Raw genomic sequence first — 21,327 nt, forward strand, 5'->3', positions numbered from 1 at the left:
TGGCTAGAAATCGCAGGGGAAAGTCAGGGAAAAAAAAATTAAATTTTTGTGGCAACTCTGATTAAAATTGAATCAATATTAAAAAATTCTATATAGAAGCTATATGATACAAAATTTGAATTATATATGCAAGTTTTATAAACAAATAAATTTTTGTCCCCTTTTTGAGGAAAAAAAATTCTCCTTTTCACCTTTTTTGAGGAAAATTACTGATTACTGGCTAATTATTACAAACGAAAATTATAAGAACTACCTTTTTTGTAAATTTCGATGGAAATTTTGACTATTTGAAATGAAGAAGAAAGAAAGAAAGAACGTTAAAAATCAGAGAGAAAATTTTTTGAATCCATTAGTTCTTCGAGATTAGTATTTTTTTCTTTTGTTATATTCCAATTAAAGTATAAAAAAATATTTGACATGATGAATCATCGAATCCATCGCGGATTCGAGAGAAAAAAGGGAAAAAAGGAAGGCTCCTCACAATGGACTTGTGTATAAGATATAAGTATATCTTTTATTCTCCAACAAAAAGATTTCTAGAGAGAGGAGAAAGAGTAAGCGAGAGGGCTCCCTCGCAACTTTGAACCTCTTGCCTACGTTACTGGCTCGGCTCGTGAGTATAGTTCATTTCGTTCATTTTAAATTTCTGATTCTGTCAGTGTACTCGGTGGCAACGCAGTTCTACAGCTGATTTTGAAAGGCACGCCACGGGCGATGCTTTTTTCCTATCTGACTGTTGGATTATTTTCTATTATTTTTTATCCGCGCGAATGTTAAATTGCTTCGTTGTTATTTTTTTTATTTACAAATATTTTTTAATTTCCCCAAAGCAAGTCGAGCTATTGATGTCATTGTCTCGGTTGTGCATAATCGCGAGTGTTTCATTATGTGAATATACTCCCTTTGGATACACATGTGCTTTTTTAAAACAAATAGTTTCCAATTTAGTGAAATCTCAATGTAACAGCAGCGTTGCAATTTAGGTTCAACTCTAAGGTAATTTTTCATATTTTTTCGAAAATATCTTTTTTAATTTATTAAAATATTAAAAGGGGTATTCTTCTCTATTTCTCCAAAAACTTCTACCGAGAAATATTTATTATCAAAATTATTTTATCGAACTTAATTAATTAAACATAATATGTAATATAAAAACATATAAAAAACAAAATAAATCAAATTTATTTTAATTATTATAATTTTGATTCAACACATAAGTTTGATTCAAAATAATTATAATGAATTAAAAATATTTTTTTGGTTGTGATTATTTTTGGATTAAAAATAAAAAAAATTTTCCCAGTGAATTTATTAAGGATACGTTGAGAGAAAATCACATCTTTCTAGGATACAAAGTATACAGTAGCAGTCATCTAATCAGAGGGCTGAATTTATTTTTAGAAAATGAGATCATGTTTGAGGATTTTGACAAAAATTTTATGTAAATAAATTTAGAAAAATTTCTTTTCGGAAAATGTTTTCTTTTTTTACCTTGATAGTCGAGATTAAAATGAAATAGACACTAAGATAAAATTGACATTGTAATTGCCTTCAACAAAGTCTGGCTATATTCAAAAGCAAACTGTTCTTATGTATGCAAAAGCTGATAAACAAATGAGGTTTACAAAGAAATTTAATCAGAAGCGCAATTTTTAGTTCTTGTTTATTTTTTATTTCATTTATTTATTATTATTATTATTATTATTATTAAGTTATAATTTATTTAATTACTTTTTAGTATAGAATTATCACGATAAAAATAATTACAAAAACAATTAAAATAATAAAAAATCCCCTAAAAATAGGGAAATATTTTTTTACTCTTTTAACTATTATTTTTACTTTTGGAATTTGTTATTATTAATTTTATTTTCTTATTACGTTAATTTATTTATTTTCATTATTTTTCAGTAGGTATAGAATTATCTCGACCAAAAGTAATTACAAAAAAAAAATAAAATAAAAAAATTAATAATAATAATTATCATTTGAATTTTCCTCGAATTTTTTACGAAAAAAATTAATATTAATATTATTTTCATTGTTACGTTAATTTATTTTTTTTACTTATTTTTCAGTTTAGAATAAAAAATATTTATTTATAATAATTAAAAATAATAATTAATAATTATTAAAATAAAAGACGATAAAAAATAATTACAAAAATAATTAAAATAATAGAAAATTAAATTTAGTGTAAATTTTTCTTATTATGTTGTAATTTATTTATTATATGTTTAATAGTTATTTATCAGTAATTAAAAATAAATGTCTTACTTATTTATATAATATTCTCTTTTTTGCTAACAAAGAACGAAAGTTATATAAGAGAATTTTTTTTCTTTTACAAAATTCTCGAGATATTTTTTAATGTCAGGAAATTTTCTTCTTTGATTCAATATTTATTTTTCGTTTCAAGTAATTATTCATATCGATCATTTTCTTTGTTTTCACGTCCAGGTTTTTTTTTTATCACTGAAAAATACTTTCAACGGATAAAACATAAGAAGCAATTTCTTTTTAAATTGATTTTCCTTTCTTTTTCAAATTACAAAAAATAATTTATTATTGAATTTTCGATAATCTAATATTTTTATTATTTAAATTAAATTATATTAGGAAATTAGAATTAGAATTAGAAAAATAGAAACAAAATTAGAAAAATTGTTTTATAGAAAAATTCACCATTATATTTATTGTTTATTAAATTATTATTATTATTATTATTATTATTTATCTTAATTAAATTATTTATTTCTATTCATTTAACAAAAAATTTTTTTTATTTATAATAGAAAATTAGTAATATTATCTAGTATAGAAAATTATTTATTTTTTATGATAATTCGAGTGTAGATAAAAAAACAAGAGATGAGAGTACATATTAAAGATTGTTTCAATTTATTTTCTTGTTTGATAATCGTATCAAATTTACTGATTTTAACTACACATTTGATAGTAAAAATAAGTTTTTCTCATATTTAGGTGATTTATTGTCTGAAAAGTGAATATAATAATAATAATAATATAATTTAAATAATAATATAATTTTGCCAATCGATTTTTCTTTTACGACCTCTTTCAAGACAATAATAATTATTATTATACAGAAAGTAAAAAAAAAGAAAGAAATTAAACTTTTCTTTCTACAATTTTTTAAAAATTTTATTTTTTGTTACAAAAGTGTAATAAATTATTAAAATAAAAAAAAATTAGTAAATATATAAACTAATTTGATATTCTGTTATTTTTCCATTTAATTTTATTAATTATTAAATTAATTTTAATTTTAAGTTGCAATTAATTTTTTTTTCAGTATACGGGACAAAAAAAATCATAAAAATTGCAGATTATATAAGTTTTGGAACTGTTTACAATTTTGGTTGGGGAATATCATTGAATTTTATGTTAGATAAAGAGACGAGAGTTTTTTAATATTTGCAAAATTAATATCAATGATATATCAATCGTTTTTGGTGTGGAAATAAATGACACGCGGGCCAAGAAACTTTAAGTAGTAAAATCCACGTTTCATCAGACGAACTCTAAAATTTTGCTGCCCTTCACAGTGGCATGACTGCGGCCTTCACGAACACCTTTGTTAACACGTTCAAAGATTTCAATTTCAAACCTTTTCAAAATTCAATTATTTCTAACTTCTGCAAAATAAAATTATTTTCTGGAATTTTTTACTAAAATTCTTCTCTGAAACGAATTATTTTCAATAATTAAATTGAAATTTTCTAAAATTTCAAATTGAAACCTTTTAAAATTCAATTATTTAATAAATTTTTAAATTCATTAATTGTAATTTTTACAAAATTCAATTATTTTCTGGAATTTTTATCTAATAAAATTCTTCCCTAAATCAATAATTATTTTTTATGATTAAACTCTATAAATTGAAAATTTCAAGTAATTTTAAAAGAATTTGAATTAAAATTTTAAAAAAATAATTTTAATTTAATAAATAATAATAGGTTTCTAAAATATTGAAAATAAATTACTGTCAAAAATAAAATAAATTGAAGTTTTCCTATTCAAGATCTTGGTAATTTCAAAATTTTAAGATAAACAAAAAAGACACAAAAATGAAGAATTTATAATTTTCTTATGAATTATATAAAAATTTAATTTTTTTTCCAGTACTTTTAATAAAATTTCTTAATTTCCTGTGTCAACTAATTAATAATTATATAGTAAAATAATATAATAGTATGTAATTATAGAAAAGTTATAGTCAATAATAATAATAAATGAATTACTATATAGTTATAGTATAGTAAATTAAAATAAAAAATGAATTGAATGTTATAAATCGTAATATATAGTTATTTAACTATCACCAATAATATCACAAATTAATTATCAATTGAAATAACAAATAAATTTACAAAATTGCATTAATTTTTTATGAATTTAATTGGTTATTATTCACCCAATAATTATCAAAATTCGCTATTAATAATCGAAATTGTTATGTTTACCACTTACATTACCTATGTATTAAAATTATTAAAAAATTAAAAATTAATTAATTAATGTCAAAAATAATAATAATAAACAAAAAATTATATAGGAATTAATTTGCGTAGTGCGATGAAAACAACAATTTTTTAAGAATACAGATCCTTTTTCTTTGTCCTTAATATATATATATATATATATGACAAATAGGATGAACTTATTAAGTATTGAAAGAAAATGATACAGGAAATCCTTTTATTCAACATTCATGGTAACTCAGAACCATGTGACAAAGAAGACTTATTGTTGAAGGTATTACAATTGACTTCAATTGTTTTAATGCCATTTATTTCACTTCCGGTGCCATTCCACTTTGTTTATAGCGACTATTTAGAAAATAATTTTACTCCTTTTTTCAATTTCTTTGTTATTAACTTTTTATAAAACAAAAATTTCTTCACAACTTTTTAGTTTTTCGAAATTTTAATTAAAAATTTTTCTCTTTTAACTTTGAATAATGAATTAAACTTGACGACTCAATTTTTTTTATAATTTCTTAATTACATTCAAAAATGGAAAATTTTTTTAAAATAAATATTAAAATACCGAATTTATTTTGTCTACAGGAATTAAAATATTTCAAATGATTTCAATGTAACGCATTCTTGAAATTTAATGAAGTATTTTTAAAAATTACAAAAGTAATTCTTTCAAAATTGAATCATTTTTCAATTCATTTTTCTTGAAATTTATAAATTCATTTAAAATTTTATTAAAAATAATTGAATTCCTGCGATAAATTTTATTATTTATCAAAATCATTGAATTTTTTTTAAGAATTTTATTAGAATTTTTGAAAATAATTGAATTTTTGCAAAGAATTTTATTAAAATTTAAAAAAAAATAATTCAATTCCTGACAAGAATTTTATCATCTTTAAAAATATTCTTAAAATTACAAATTTTTAATAAAAACTCACCGAATTGAATAAAACAATGGCAGCAGCAGTATCAACGATTTATTAAATTATAATTAAAAAGACAATTAAATAATATTAATTATCTATTTTAAATAAATAATATTTTTTCTTCTTTTCTTTATCATTTTATAAATAGTAAGAAAGAAGCTTTCTTACTTCTGCTGGATTTTTAATTTGTGCAATTAAATTTTTTTTTAATAAAAACCTAAAGTCATTTGACACAAATAGTTAATAGAAAATAAACTGTCGGCATTAGATTACTATTTTGTTCGCTCTAAAGTTCGAGGTAATTGTTAAGCGTGCACAAATGTATGATTGCTTGATTGTAGATTCATTTTATGTCATATACTCTTTTATACAGTTTAATCTTACAATTGTAAATATTGCTTTCACCATTTAATATTCAATATTTGTATAATTGATTGTTATAAAAAGAAAAACTAATTACAATTATTAATATCCTATCAATAAATATTTACTTTACGCTATGAAATTATTTTTCCACTAGTTAAAATTTAAAATTTTAATTAAAATAATTTTAAATTTGCAGTGAGAATTTTAAAAATGTTTTAAATGCAAGAAAAATCCAACAGTAATAATTGTGTTTCTTTTTTTTTTATAAACAAATCAATTTTCGAGTAAATTTTTATTTTTTATTTAGTTTTTTTTAATTGAATTTCCTTTTATCAATTTTTCTGATGGAAAAAAATTTTAGAAGAAAAATAAGATGAAACTGGATTCAGGGAAAATTTTGTTTTATTCTACATTGTATTTTAAAATATTCAACAACGTGAGATATGTAACTTAATTTACATTTAGCACATTGGAGAAAAAAAAATATATATAGAGTGTCTTATAAATAATGGACATTTTCATTGAAAATTCTAATTATATTCATTGTTTTGGAGTATGAACTTTGTTTTAAATCAAAGAAATTTTTTCGTTTATAATTTTATTTAACAGCAATGACTATGGAAATTTCTGTTTTTTTACTCTTTTAAATTCAAATTTTAATATAATTTCATTTTCATCATCAGAAAAACGTTGCCTAATTAAAAATAAAATTACTAAGCTTGAATGAATTATATTTATTTTTCTCCTTAAAAAGTAACTACATTTTCTTAATGACGAACAATTTTTTTATCAAGTTTAAAAAAAGAAGAAAAATTACCTCGTAAAACTACTTTTTGTTAACGAAATATAAATTTCCATTTTAAATGGAAAAATTATCACTACAAGTCTTCGGAAATTATGACGTTTTCGATTTTTTCGACTACTTTTAAAAAAATGCAACTTTTACAACTTATTTTCAAAAATTACGACTTTTTCGACTTTTCTTTTAAATATTGCAACAAATTACAACATTTTTAGTATAAAAAATATTTTTGAAGTACTTTATTATAATTTTTGGAAAATCAACTTTTGAAGAATTTTAATTGCAAATTTTTTGCAAATAATTGAATTTTCAAAAATTGTAATTAAAAATCAATTGTGTAAAATTAGGAACGAAAATTTTGCCAAAATTCAATTATTTTAAAATAATTTGACCAAATTTCAATTATTTTAAAAAGATTTTACCAAAATTCAATTATCTTTTAACAATTTTACCAAATTTTAATTATTTTAAAAAGATTTTACCAAATTTCAATTATTTTAAATAGATTATTTTATCAAATTTCAATTGTCTGGGAATTTTTTAATTGACAGTTACAATATTATTATAATAAATTGAATTTTTGTGTTTAAATAATATTTGAAGGGTTATAGTTGTAATTTTAGAAATTATTAAATTTCAGAATTATTTAAATTGAAAATTTTTTATTTTATTTCCCTCGAAAAAACAAATGAGAAATATTTAAATATTTATTTAACAAAATTATTCAAGTTCTTAATAATTGAATTTAGAAATTTCAAGATATACCTAATCACAATTTTAATAAAAAAAAATACTAGCTAAAAATAATTTCTTTACTGAAAATCTACACTGAATAGAATTTATTTGTTTCAAATAATAGATTACTTGTTTATTATCAAATAACTATTTACCTGGATCAAATAATTTTTATCTAAATCATATTTTGTTTGAAATAAATTGCATCTGAACCAATATTTAAGTAACATATGAAGCAAATACCATTTAATTGACTCAAATAGAAATTATTTGATAGAAATAAATATTTATTTGTTAATTATAGACAAGTAATTTATTTTCAATTAAAATTTTATTACATTTTCATTTTTTATTAATTTTGTACACTTTTTATGCATATAACAAATTTTTAAATAATTATACAAAAAATATACGTAAATAATGTCTTACTTGTATGAAATAAAAAAAACAATTTTTTTATTCAGCAGGAATGAAAATTTAATTTTTCCTTTCACTAACGAATTATTTTTCAATTAATTTTACAGAATTAGGGTCAGCGGAAAATGGCAGATTTGAAGAATCTGACACTTGGGTCAGGTGGTGGAACTAAATTTCTCGCTTTTGATCAAGTGCAATTTACAGCCAGTGCCAGTAATCAAGGAGACAATCAAGTTGCAATTAGATCGCCACCGCCAACGTTGCATCTTGAAAATCTCAATAATGCAATGCACGGGTAATTATCATCTCCATCAAAATTCCCTTCCAACTTTTTCGTCAAATATTTCTCAATTACTTTTTCCCTTATTAAAAAAAAATCTCAATTTTCTTTCGTTTCCATAAAAATTTCAAAATATAAATAAAATGAAAAAGAATTTATTTTCTTCTATAAATTCAGGGCAAATTTAAAATCATTAAAGTCATCATATTAATACAATGATTGTCTGAAATTGAAGAAAATCGAAAGAATCACGAACGTGCATTATTAATGTTAATTAGAAACAAATTTAAATTCAACATTAATTTAAATGAATGAATTGAATGAAATTCTTGTCGACAGTGTGAATTAAATTGTTTATTCGAAAAATATTCAAACAAATTGAAAATTTAAAAAAAAATTAATTTTCATATTTATTTATAGAATCCACTTATTGTTCGATCAGAAAATTCTATTCATCTTCCTAGAGGATTAGTTTACATTTCACTTGTGCAGATTATGCGCCTTCATATTAGTTTCGACAAAAAAAAAGAATGTAAAAGTGAACAAGGCAAATTTTCAAGTGACTTTGAATTGTCAAGGACATGAACGATTTTAGCCCCCTCCGAACTCTTTTGGATACAATAGAAAAAGTGTTGACACTAAAAAGGAATTTTAAAACTAGAAAAAAAATTATTCCTAAAAAATAAATGGACTCCAACAATTGCTACAAATTTCGAACCGAAAGAAATTTTTCAAAAGTTCCGACAATTAATTTACAAATCAAAAATAATACCTAATTATTACTTAAAATGTGTGTCAAGAAATAAATCAATTATAAAAGCATTAATTTAATTTCGAAAAACAATTTTTTTCTCTCGATTCAAATAAGTTGACGAATTGACGATTATAGTGATGAGATAAAATTTATAATCAATTAGTTATTTCTATTTAGAACTATATTTTTTGTAAAACACTTGAATGTATAATTGATTGTATTGTCAATTTTATTGAATTGATATTTCATAATTGTCGAAAAATCACTTAAAAATATCATAGATTTTATCAATAATAATAATGACAATAATAATTAAAATATATATGTTCTGCTTCAGTTTTCGTTTCATTAAAGTTATCTGACCGAAAAAATCAATCAATGATAAAAAAAATATTTCTTATATAAGAGGAACTGATTCTAAAAATTATGTGAATGTCGATACAATCGTGTCATTGACACGGAAATTTTTATCATTATCTCATCAAAAAAAAAAAAAAATAAAATTATTACAATACCATTAACACCAATAGTCAAAAACATTATATGAGAAAAAACAATGCTAATCATTATAGGCTACTGCCTACAATATTTAATATAATACAGCATTGTTTTTATAATTTTTGTTTTCAGCTATAAATCATAATAGTTGTAAACAATAGAACCACAAACAGTGGTACTTGTAATTAATATATTAATAATAGTTTAAAAGAAACGGTAATTTTAATTAACGATCGTTTAAGTGAATAGTGATAAATAAAAATTGAACTGTAAACTGTTACGATAAATAAAGTTTTATCATGTGTTGCTTAATTATCAAGTGACTCTATATGGAGAATGAATTTTGTTTAGACATGAATCAAGAATGTCTATTAAGTATATCAAAAGACTTCTTTCCAAATGAAAAGACTGTTGATACATTCTATTTTGAAGCGACGAGAGCCACGTAGGGAGTTTCTCGTGCATAAATAATCGATTGATTCAAGGTTCAGGAAAAGAAACCTTTGAAGAATGCTTAATATTTCACGTACATAGTCAAATAATTATAATTGAAGAAAGTTGTTGAAAAAAATAACTTGAACAATAAAAGTAAAAACTCGAAAGTATTGAGTCTCTTAATTTTTGATTGCTGTTTGTTGTATTGGCGAAATCAGAATGATAATTAGGCTTGGAAAAAGCTTTTCAGAAGATTATAATTTTTATCCCTTTCATAATTATTGTCCATCTAAAAATAAAATCGAAATCTACACTAAGAATCCTATTCCTTAGGTTCCGCTGCTAGTCCGGATAAAACTTTGTTTCACAAAAATCTCTTTAGTGCAAATCAGAAACTTTGCAGAAAGGAACCAAGAGGATCAGAAGAAGAGAAAAATGTCAACTTAGGAGTGGTTTAAACGCTAACTTATAAATAGAGAAGAAAGCATCAGAATACGAACCTACCATGGTCTGCCCCTCAAGATTTATAGGAGCACTACAACAATTAATTAAAATCGGAGATGACTCCATCAAGAAGGCTTTCGTGACAAAAGTTACCTAGACAATCAGAAGCCTGGACTTTGCTACAGGTGTACTAAATTCACTCTCAAGATCCATGACTTGGATTACCTTACCCAGAAGCATCATCCGGAAGAAAAAAGTCGACAAAACGGAATGAAGTCATCCAAACTTTGGAAGCAGTACGAGTGATGTCAGCCTGGAGGCTAGACACGAAGGTCGTCGATGAAGAAGGAGAAAATTGCCTAAAGCTTAGAAGACGGGTTGAAGGATCTACGAAGAGTCATTATCCAAGGTCGAGGTAAACACACAACTTGCAAACTTTAAGGGACACCAAAGACTACATACTAAAATGTTTATTTAAAAATAATCTGGCGCATAAAACTTCTAAGTAACTTTGGAAGAAGTGTAAATGATGTTAGCCTGGACTCATAGGTCGTCAACGAGTAAGGCGAAACATGCCTAAAGCTTAGAAAACAGGTTGAAGGACCTACGAAGAATCATTAGGGTCGAGGTAAACCCACAACCAGCAAACTTTAAAGGACCTCAAAGACTACATACTAAAAAAAGTATTATTAAAAAATAATCTGGCGCATAAAACTTTATAACTAATTTTGTAAGCAGTGTAAATGATAGCCTGGACTCAAAGATCGTCAACGAAGAACGCAAAAAATCCCCAAAGGTTGAGAAAGGGTTTAAAACTTTGAAAGAAGAAAACCTCAAAATTGCAAAGAAAATAGCAAAATTAAAATATAGTCTAATGTCGAGAAAAGATCAAAGGTCAGAAAACTGCGAATTGTATCATTTAGGACAAACTCTCTTCTAAAATATTATTTTCCAACTTCTTGTTCTCCAAATATCACCATTAATTTTCAGACGTCCGATTATTTCTAATGATGTAATTACAAGAACAAAATTTTTCTAGGTTGCAGATAATAGTTGTTAATGTACTTTCTTATAACATCTTTTATCATTCCTACTGGCAAAGTAACTAGAATTTTAATGATAGATAAAGAGATTACAGTAATATTACAAATTGCCTTAAGGTCGTAGCCTTTAAGCAACTAATATTTTTCATTTTATACATTCATCTTATACAAAGTTTCATGGTGACTGAAAACAGTTTACTTTCATGTAAAAAAAATAATTTTTCCTACACGTACACTACAATTATCCTGTTCTCTTTCTTTAGCCAACAACAAAAGTATAAAAAAGTTTTGTTTCATTTTTTTAAACTACTCCAAACAGGACTGAAACCAGTTATGTAAATCCAATCAAAGTGCATTCATTCTAGAAAAACGGAAAAAAAATTGTTATGAACAATTATAAAAAGAACATTAACTAAAATAAAAAAATTAATTTTTAATGTGACTCAGAAAGTAGCGATAGAATTTTCTTTCTCATTCCCATTGAGTCACGTTAAGGACAAAAGAGATGATTTCTCAACTCATAAAGGAATAAGAAATTAAATTGCTTTGAAAGGATTTTCCGAAGGTTGCCACTTACAAGTTAGCATAAAATTATTGCTACAGTATAGTATATTTTTCAATAATAGAGAATTTCTTATTTTTATATCCCTTTTTTCCGAAACATAAAAATAGAATCTCTTAAAAATTCTATCAGCAATTGATGACGTCACTAGATTAAATATTATTCAATCGATATGAATCAAAAAGCAGCGTGAGAATATTTCAAATGTATAGAAAGTTAAGGAACCCAATTAAAATATAAAAATATCCTGACCGTCGCCTCTGACGTGGAAATCTTTGCAGAAAATAAAGAAATAGAAATTCAATCAATATAATCTTTTAATAAGTTTGTGAGAATCATCTATAGATTTTCAGACAAAATTGTAAGCTGATTTAATTTTTTTTATCCCTTTGAATTATTCAACAGAACTCTGCAATATTGTACATTTTTTTTCCTAAAAATTTGTCACATATCTGATAAAAGAATCCGCAATGCTTGTATCATTAAGAAAAATATTTGGCTAACTACTATCTCTTGTATGAGTTACGTTCTAAAAGTGATTCAACTAAATTTGAACAGAAGCCAAGATTTTTTTCATTCTTTAGATAAATTGAAATAGTTTTTTAAAAAATAAATTCTACAACTTGTTTTACTAAGAGATGTAAAAAAAATAAAATTGAAAATAAAAATTACTTTTTTTACAGGGGTTCTCAGAATAATTTACACGTGTCCTGCAATGGTGCTGCAACTAATGGTTCAGCGGGAGTAATTTCAAGTGGAATTTTAGCGCGAAAGGTGCCTAATCATGTTGGTGCTAGTCCAGGCGAGCCTAATAAAAAGCCAACCGTTTCTCTTACACATTTACCAAAAAGACCGCCAGTCGACATAGAATTCAAAAATTTGGCTTTCAGCGTGTCCGAAGGTAGAAAAAGAGGTAAATACGAAAATTCATTACTAGACTGCTAGTGATTTAATAAGTATTAGTAGCTTCTTAATTTGAGAAGCCATTTTTAATTAAAAGATGGTGGATGTTTTGTTTGTCCTGATGGACGAATTATTCTCTCACATACCGCCCAGATACAAATTGTTTTTTGGAATTTTTTTTAGAAGATGAAATCACCTGAACCGTTGATTTTTGAGGTGCAGAAAACTCACTTCCCGAATTTAAAAAAAATTTCGGCACTCCCAAAACTAACACTCGTAGAAATAAAAATGTACAATAAAGGGTTGACGTTAGAAACACGTGGTCGTAAAAGTCGCGCACACTCCCGAAGTTAGTAATCTTCCTGGGCCCACTGTTTACTTGAGAAGTTCTGCCCATTAAGCATTAACTGGTGTCGAGTCGGAGTGGGGACGAAATTAAGGAAGAAGAAAGTGACCTTCCCTCTCATTCCAGTTACCAATCTGAAAATTCAATTTAATTTAAATTCAGTAGTTCTAAATCATATCAGAATAGTTGTGTATAAATAAAAGTACTACAAAACATATTTCATAACTATAGAAATGTATATAATTATACAATCTTTATTTTAAGATTGACCATACTTCTGCTAACCCCAGAGACCTATTGTTAGGCTCGTGTTTAGAAATAGCTGCAGAAACTTATAACTTGCTTTAAAAGTTTCAAAAATGAACTCTACTGTTTTTTCAAAGCAGAAAAGTTGATCCTATTGATCTTCCAAAAAACTTTTTATTTTACCACTTCCTCCTCATAGAGAAAGGATTGTATTTTGCAAAGTCAAAAAAAGTATTGTCAATTTCAAAAATGAATTTAAATTGAAAAATAAATGACTTGTGAATTCTAAAAAATCCACAAAAGGGTTTTCTTAATCAGTTATTCAATTTATGGTCAATAAATTCCATGCAAGATAAAAAAAATCCTGGTACAACTTTTAAAGGTGATACTCTGAAGGTAGAGAAAATAAACGACAATATATCTTAAGCGTCTTCAACTTTGTGTATGGATACCCACACACAGAGTTGTAGTCTATGAAAACGATTTACAAGGAAGGTTGAAACAATGAAGAGGATAGAGGAGGTCAGTGAGTTTGGATTAGAAAAGAAATAGAGGTGAAGGTGCGGTTTTCTTTCGATAGGCACCTCTTTTTGTCCATGGATATAGAAGTACAAAATGTGAATGACCTGCTTGAAAGAATCGATAGTAATGCACTCGGAAGTTCCCATTTCTAGGCGTTGATGCACTACATCCAGAGTGCAACTGTACTCGAGTTTTCGCACGCCTCCTTCTTTTTTTTAATAAGAATATTTCATAAACTGTATTGGGGGTATCCCATTATACTGAACATTACACACGACTTTGAAACGTAATGAAATATAAAGATCAATTTTATTTATTTTATTTGCAGGTTATAAAACAATTCTAAAATGTGTCAACGGAAAATTCAGATCCGGAGAACTGACTGCAATTATGGGACCATCTGGAGCAGGAAAAAGCACACTAATGAATGTTCTTGCAGGATACAAGTAATTAGATATTTTTTTCTGCATTCGGCTGAATGAAAATGTTACTCGTTTTCTGATTATGGTGTTCTCAGAGAATTTTTTAGAAAAAGTCCTCTTTACTTCCTTAAAGAAAAACTTTTCTTATAAACAAGAAAAGCTGAGAGAATTTACTTTTAACAAGGTGACAAAGAATTTAATAACTTTTTGGTCAGGAAGGTTATTAACTTTTTCGTGATCTTAATCTTATAATACCTAATCTTATCTTCTATCTTTCTGAAGTAATTGGGGAATATCACTGATGATATTTAGAGATTCCTGATCTAATTTTTGATTGTTATTTAAATGGTCTTATTTAAAAGTTTTATGCGCCAGATTATTTTTTAATAATACTTTTTTTAGTATGTAGTCTTTGAGGTCCTTTAAAGTTTGCTGGTTGTGGGTTTACCTCGACCCTAATGATTCTTCGTAGGTCCTTCAACCTGTTTTCTAAGCTTTAGGCATGTTTCGCCTTCCTCGTTGACGACCTATGAGTCCAGGCTAACATCATTTACACTTCTTCCAAAGTTACTTAGAAGTTTTATGCGCCAGATTATTTTTAAATAAACATTTTAGTATGTAGTCTTTGGGGTCCTTTGAAGTTTGCAAGTTGTGGGTTTACCTCGATCCTGGATAATGACTCTTCGTAGATCCTTCAACCCGTCTTTTAAGCTTTAGGCAATTTTCTCCTTCTTCATCGACGACCTTCGTGTCTAGCCTCCAGGCTGACATCACTCGTACTGCTTCCAAAGTTTGGATGACTTCATTCCGTTTTGTCGAATTTTGTCTTCCGGATGATGCTTCTGTGGCATTTCCTCCAACAATTGGTGGACTTCTTGCAGTGGCGGATCCAGGGGGGCCACGAGTGCTTGCCCCCCCTCCCCAAGAGTCAAATATTCTTATGAAATAGAAAAATATAACATTATATTGATTTTTGTAATGGATGCCCCCCCCCTCAAGCCTTGTCTGGATCCGGCACTGACTTCTTGTCTTCTTGTTTTTTGCTGGAGGAAATGCCACAGAAGCATCTTAAATTCTGGGTAAGGTAATTCAAGTCGTGGATCTTGAAAGTGAGTTTGGTTCACCTAGGGCCAGTTTCACCGACTCCGATTAAAAGTTAATTAATGATTAAATCCTTAACCGACCAATGATGGGCGGTTAAAATGACTTTAATCATTGATTAACTTTTAATCGGAGTTGGTGAAACTGGCCCCTACTGTAGCAAGGTCCACCCACTTCTGATGATTGCAACTAACTGCTACTCTGATTTTCTTGGTGACAATTGACACGAAAGTCTCCTTTACTGGATTCACCTCCGATTTTCCTGAGGAGGATAGTGGACCTCTTTTTATTAATCAGCAATTCTCTTAGTCACCTGAATCACGAAATGCCGTTGAAAATTAGAAAACCATAAGTATCGCAATCGGAGCCAGCAATTTTTACAGCCTAAATAATATAATTCTGCAAATTCTCCTATTTCAGAACTTCGAACCTAAGTGGATCAGTTTTAATAAATGGAAAAGACCGAAATCTTCGAAGATTTCGAAAAATGTCCTGCTACATAATGCAGGATGATTGCTTAATGCCATATTTAACAGTATTCGAGGCAATGACAGTCTCAGCGAATCTCAAGTTAGGCAAAGATATTAGTGTCGCCGCCAAAAAAGTTGTTGTAAGTTGAAATTCATTATAATCCTCTTTCTCATTCCTCTTTCTCTAAAATCACAATATTTTTCAAATTATAAATTCTGACAAAATTGAGAAATAGGGGCCATCCATAAACTACGTTACCAATTTAGGGGGGAGGGGGTCTGAAAAGTCTGAAAAATTGGTCACATAGTTTATGGACGGCCCCATAGCAAAAAATAGAAAAATAGAAAAGTTTTTCGAATTTAAAGTTAGAATCGAATTCGCATTAGTGAATAATAAATGATTTTAATTGAAGGTTGAAGAAATCATCGAAACCTTGGGCCTAAGCGATGCGAGTAATACACAAGCGGTTTGTTTGAGTGGAGGTCAACGAAAAAGATTGTCCATTGCTTTGGAACTTGTCAATAATCCACCCGTGATGTTCTTTGATGAGCCTACTTCCGGTCTCGATAGCTCTTCCTGTTTTCAGTGCCTCAGTCTTTTAAAATCACTAAGCAGAGGAGGTCAGTTGCACAAGAAAAAATGAAAAATATTCCTAACAAAATGTATAAATTGCAAATCTTTTATTATCTCTTTCTTTATGTTTGCATTAAAAATTAATTTATGTCTGAATTAAAAATTACAGGAAGGACCATTATTTGTACAATTCATCAGCCAAGTGCGAGGCTTTTTGAAATGTTTGATAAACTCTATCTTTTAGCAGAGGGACAATGTATATATCAAGGAAATGTAGGTGGGCTCGTGCCCTTTTTATCATCAATGGGACTCGATTGTCCTAGTTATCATAATCCAGCCGATTACGGTGAGAATACTTCCACAAATTTCCATTTTTAAGGGCATTTGAACCATGACTACATCCCTTAAAGGTAATCATTAGGTTCAAATACCTTTAAGGGGAATTTGAAGAAGAAAGTAAAACCAAACAGAAAGTTTATTTATTCTAGTGATGGAAGTGGCGAGTGGGGAACATGGCGAATGTGCACACAAGTTGGTGATGGCGGTTAATAACGGAAAATGTAATAATTATCAGCATTATCAGGCGACATTTGCGGCAGCTCATGCACTATCGAACGAGATTGCGAAACAATCGTCACCGCAGGAGCAAACTAAAACTGACGATACGCCTTTAATTCCAAATGGTGTCGCGAAGGGAACTGGTGGACAAGCCGTGGTCAATATGCCAGTTTCTTGTACAACATCACTTTTGGACAGTGCCGAAAGTATAGAGCAAAAAGTCGGTTTTCCCACCAGTAGCTGGCTGCAATTTTGGATTCTCCTCAAGAGGACATTTTTATCACAATTTAGAGACATGGTAATTTAATTTTTACCCAATGGAATCTTTTTTTCTTAGCTCAACCTTTAGAAAAATTCTAAATTTCTCAGAACCTTGATTCAAAAAACTTGGAAATTTAAGAAAGTAAAAAGGGCGTTCTAGGGAGTAAAGTAGGTTCTTTTTCCCCTAAGGGGAAAAATTACTCCTTTACTAAGCCAAAGGCAAAAAATAAACAGAAAACTAATTCGCCTCTTTTTGCCGTAAAACTAGAAGAAAGAAATTTAATTTTTCAAAAATCTTTCAGACACTAACGAGGGTAAGACTGATTTCACACGTCATTGTTGGATTTTTGATTGGTGCTATTTACTATCAAATTGGAAATGACGCAGCAGTTGTTACCAGTAACGCTGGTTGCATTTTTTTCACCGTCATGTTTATCATGTTTACCGCAATGATGCCTACGGTCCTTACGTGTAAGTTTTGCTTATCGCAAAAAGTTTCTAAACTAATGGTCATTCTACAGTAAAATTTTCTTAAAATCAAAAATTACAAATCTATGAAATAGAATTGATATTGAAACTTTAAATAGATTTGAATAATTTTCTCTTGTTTTCAGTTCCAATTGAAATGGCTGTATTTGTAAGAGAACATTTAAATTATTGGTACTCTTTAAAGGCGTTTTACTTCGCAAGAACTTTATGTGATATACCATTTCAAGTGCGTATAATACTTTCCATCATTATTTTTCTATTATCCTCATAAATAATAATTAATTTAATGATAATTAACAATCGCAAATATATTTTTCTGTTAAACAATAGTTTTCTTTTATTATTATTTTATTTATAACTGAAAATTATTTTCAATTGCAGATAGTATATTCAGCAGTATATGTGATGATTGTCTATTTCATGACCGCACAACCAATGGAGGTAGAAAGGTTTTTAATGTATTTAAATATTTGTATTTTGACCTCACTCGTGTCTCAGTCAATTGGTCTATTAATTGGAGCGGCAATGAGTGTTGAGGTAATTAAAAAACTTCATTTTAAAAATAATTCAAATTAAACTAAACTTTCAAAAATTCATCCTTTTTCAGGCTTCGTACCCGATAATTCATTTTTAAAAAAGTAGCAAGAATTTTATTGGAATTTAAAAAAAAAATTGAATTCCTGAGAAGAATTTTATTATTTTTAAAAATAATTGAATTCTTCATAAGAATTTTATTACAATTGTTTTAAATAATTGAATTCTTGAAAAGAATTTTATGATAATTTCTGAAAATAATTGAATTCCTGCGAATAATTTTATTATCCGCGACGATAATTGAATTTTTCCGAAGAATTTTATTAAAATTTAAAAAAATAATTTGATTCCTGAGAAGAATTTTATTATTTATAAAAAAAATTGAATTCTTGCGAAGAATTGTATAAAAATCTATTTAAATAATTGATTTTTATTCGAAAAATATTAGGAAAATTCTGTTTTAAATAATTGAATTCCAGTGAAAATGTTTTTATTTATGAAAGTAACTGAATATGTTTTGCGAAGAATTTTATAAACATTTTTTTAAAATTATTCAATTCCTTTCGTAAATTTTTTATTAGAAAAGTAGATATTAAAAATCATTGAATTACAAAAAAATTTGTGAAAATAATTGAATCGTTAAAAAAAAATGTTATTGCAATTCTTTGAATTTTGTTTGCAATAACTTTTTTAAAATTTAAATAGAAGTAGAAAGCAGTAAAAAATGTTGGTTTTGTTTTAAAATTTTGGTGGCAAAAAGCTATTCTGAAAACTAACTTTTCATTTTCTTTTCCACAGTCGGGAGTCTTTATCGGTCCAGTGTCGACAGTTCCAGTAATTCTATTCTCTGGCTTTTTCGTGAAATTCAAAGCAATTCCATCATACCTAAAAATCTTGTCATACGTCTCATACGTGAGATATGGATTCGAAGGAGCAATGATCTCAGTCTACGGATATAATCGTGCAAAATTAAAATGCTCGGAGCCTTATTGTCATTTTAAGAGCCCACAAAAATTCCTCGAGGAAATGTCAATGGTCGACGCTGTTTACTGGATTGACGTTGTTGCCCTCGTCGGTTTCCTCATTGGCCTCAGAATCGTCGCCTATTTCGTTCTCAGGCTCAAACTTCGATCGTTACGTTAAATTTTTTTTCTAAATTTAGAAAAATTCAATACTAAAAAATCAATCGCTCTCAGGGCATTGACATATTAAACGACAATGACTGACCTTCTTCAACAAACAAAAAAAAAGAAAAAAGAAGGAAAAGAAGAGAAGAAAATCAACACTTTCGGACCAGATTGTTAAATTTCAACTTAATGGGAAAAATATTTATAATTGTTTAAATGAGGAAATGAATCCCAAAGTAGTTGCAAAGGTAACTTTTCTTTCTTTCGACTCAAACTCAAGATTGATTAGTTGCCTTTTATAGGTTTTTGCAGAACCAAAAAAAGAAAAGTTCTTTCCAGCTTTAAATTTTTTATAACTTTTTATACTTAAACAATAAAAAAAAGAAAAAAATTTTTTTCGAAGTAAACTTTTTAAACAAAAAAAAAGTTTACTAATAACGAATGTTTAAAATAAAAATTGCTACGCCGGGAATTTTTATGATAGCAATTTTGTTTACAATTTTTATGAAGAGTTTGGGTCACACAACACACATTACACACACAATTAGTTTAGATTTTTAATGTTTAGACCGTAAGTCATTAGTTAGAAAAAAGAAGAAAATTGTTATCAGGTCCCACGAAGCGTCTATAGACGAAAAAATTCCGGGACTTTTCAGAAGTTCTTAATTAATATCTATTTATTTAAAAATCGAAAACTAATAATCGACTTTTTAATAAAAAAAAATGTTCTATTATTAAAAAAAAAAATTTTTTTTAATAAATAGAATTAAAGGAACTTCTGAATTTTCGTGTAGTCCAAATATATAAAAAAAACTGCCGATTACGAACTGCGTAATGTCAGTTTATTTAATGTATAAAGAAATTGTAAAAATAATTTCAACGCATTAAAAAAAAGAAATCAGTGAAATACACTCGCCAAAAACGGGGATGTTGAGATCCATTATTCAGAACTTAAACTTCCCTCCAATTTATTAAAAAAAAAAAAAGAAGCGACAATTCCAACTCATCGCTTTAATAGGTTCCCATTTAATTGAAAAAAAAATTGGCGTCAAAGCGTACGAATTAGAATCATAGAGTTTTATTTTTTAATCACAATAAATCTTCTAATTGTATAATCATCTTCGTATAGTATCCAATCATTTTAATATCTATACAAATAAACACTGTGTTACAATAATGAAAATAGAAAACTTTTTTTTTTCATCGAAATCATTATTTTTGTGAGCAAATTAAAAAATTTTTAAATTAGAGCAAAAATCTTGTTTCTAAAAGAAATTCTATTTAATGTTAATTTATATGAAATAAATTTAATTAATTTAATATTAAAAACAGGATTTGAAAACGAAAAGAAAAAGATTTTAAATTTTATCAGTAGTAAAGGATTTTTTAGAAAAATAATTTCTTGCATTTCAAAAATATCGATTTCTTTAAAAATTATGATTTGTAAAATAAATGTAAAATGTCTGCCGTAACACAGTGATAAATGTCTTTCAATCCGAAAAGTACTGAGAAAAAGAGAGAGAGAGAGAGAGAGAGAGAAAAGAGCGCGTTTTAAGATATTTAAATATTGCCTTTGGAAAATTATATATAGAGCATTTCCAATTCAACGACCTAGATTTTTTAAAAATTTCAAAACAATATTTACCGTCAAATCAATTTTTAAATGTATTTAATCGTTTTTAATAAATGCTTTTAATAACAAATTTATAAAATAGAAAACAAAAACGAAAAAAAGCATTTTCAATTCTAATAAAAGTCAATAATTTTTCTTACCGAAAAAAAAATTTCATATTAATGAAAAATCAGTTTTAAATTTAAAAAAAATGAAGTAGACTAAAAAATAATAACAAGAAAAAAAACATAAAATACAATTTCCTCAAAATAAGCTGCCATTTGCAAATATATATTTTAGATTTACGTGCCGCCGAGACGCCTGAGTTATTTATTTTTTTTCCAAATTTTTATAAAAGAAGAATTTGTAACCATTTTTTAAAAATAATTACA

The 21,327-nt window shown here is 26.7% G+C and overlaps 2 protein-coding genes across 3 annotated transcripts in view; one reads left to right on the top strand and one right to left on the bottom strand.

Annotated features, from left to right (window-relative positions):
* The window catches only part of LOC122498730 (101 kDa malaria antigen-like), a 101,046-nt gene that overhangs the window by 18,875 nt on the left and 60,844 nt on the right, over window positions 1-21,327 (bottom strand). The window contains exon 1 of one of the 2 annotated variants that reach the window (XM_043606612.1): window positions 1,492-1,588. The exons of the other annotated variant lie outside the window; for it this stretch is intronic. The gene's annotated coding sequence lies outside the window, so the exon portion shown is untranslated. Of the gene's footprint in view, window positions 1-1,491; window positions 1,589-21,327 lie in introns of those variants that run through there. 2 annotated transcript variants of the gene reach the window in all.
* LOC122498728 (ATP-binding cassette sub-family G member 4) lies at window positions 621-20,342 on the top strand. Its single transcript, XM_043606606.1, has 12 exons — window positions 621-996; window positions 7,862-8,049; window positions 12,454-12,683; window positions 14,116-14,233; window positions 15,731-15,920; window positions 16,194-16,401; window positions 16,524-16,700; window positions 16,843-17,210; window positions 17,476-17,644; window positions 17,788-17,888; window positions 18,044-18,199; window positions 18,995-20,342. Exons 2-12 carry the CDS (start codon window positions 7,880-7,882, stop codon window positions 19,337-19,339), a joined length of 2,232 nt encoding a protein of 743 aa, XP_043462541.1. The 5' UTR covers window positions 621-996; window positions 7,862-7,879; the 3' UTR covers window positions 19,340-20,342.

This window comes from Leptopilina heterotoma, unplaced genomic scaffold (genome assembly GCF_015476425.1).
Source record: "Leptopilina heterotoma isolate Lh14 unplaced genomic scaffold, ASM1547642v1 Lhet_158, whole genome shotgun sequence".
Classification (NCBI taxonomy): Eukaryota; Metazoa; Arthropoda; class Insecta; order Hymenoptera; family Figitidae; genus Leptopilina; species Leptopilina heterotoma.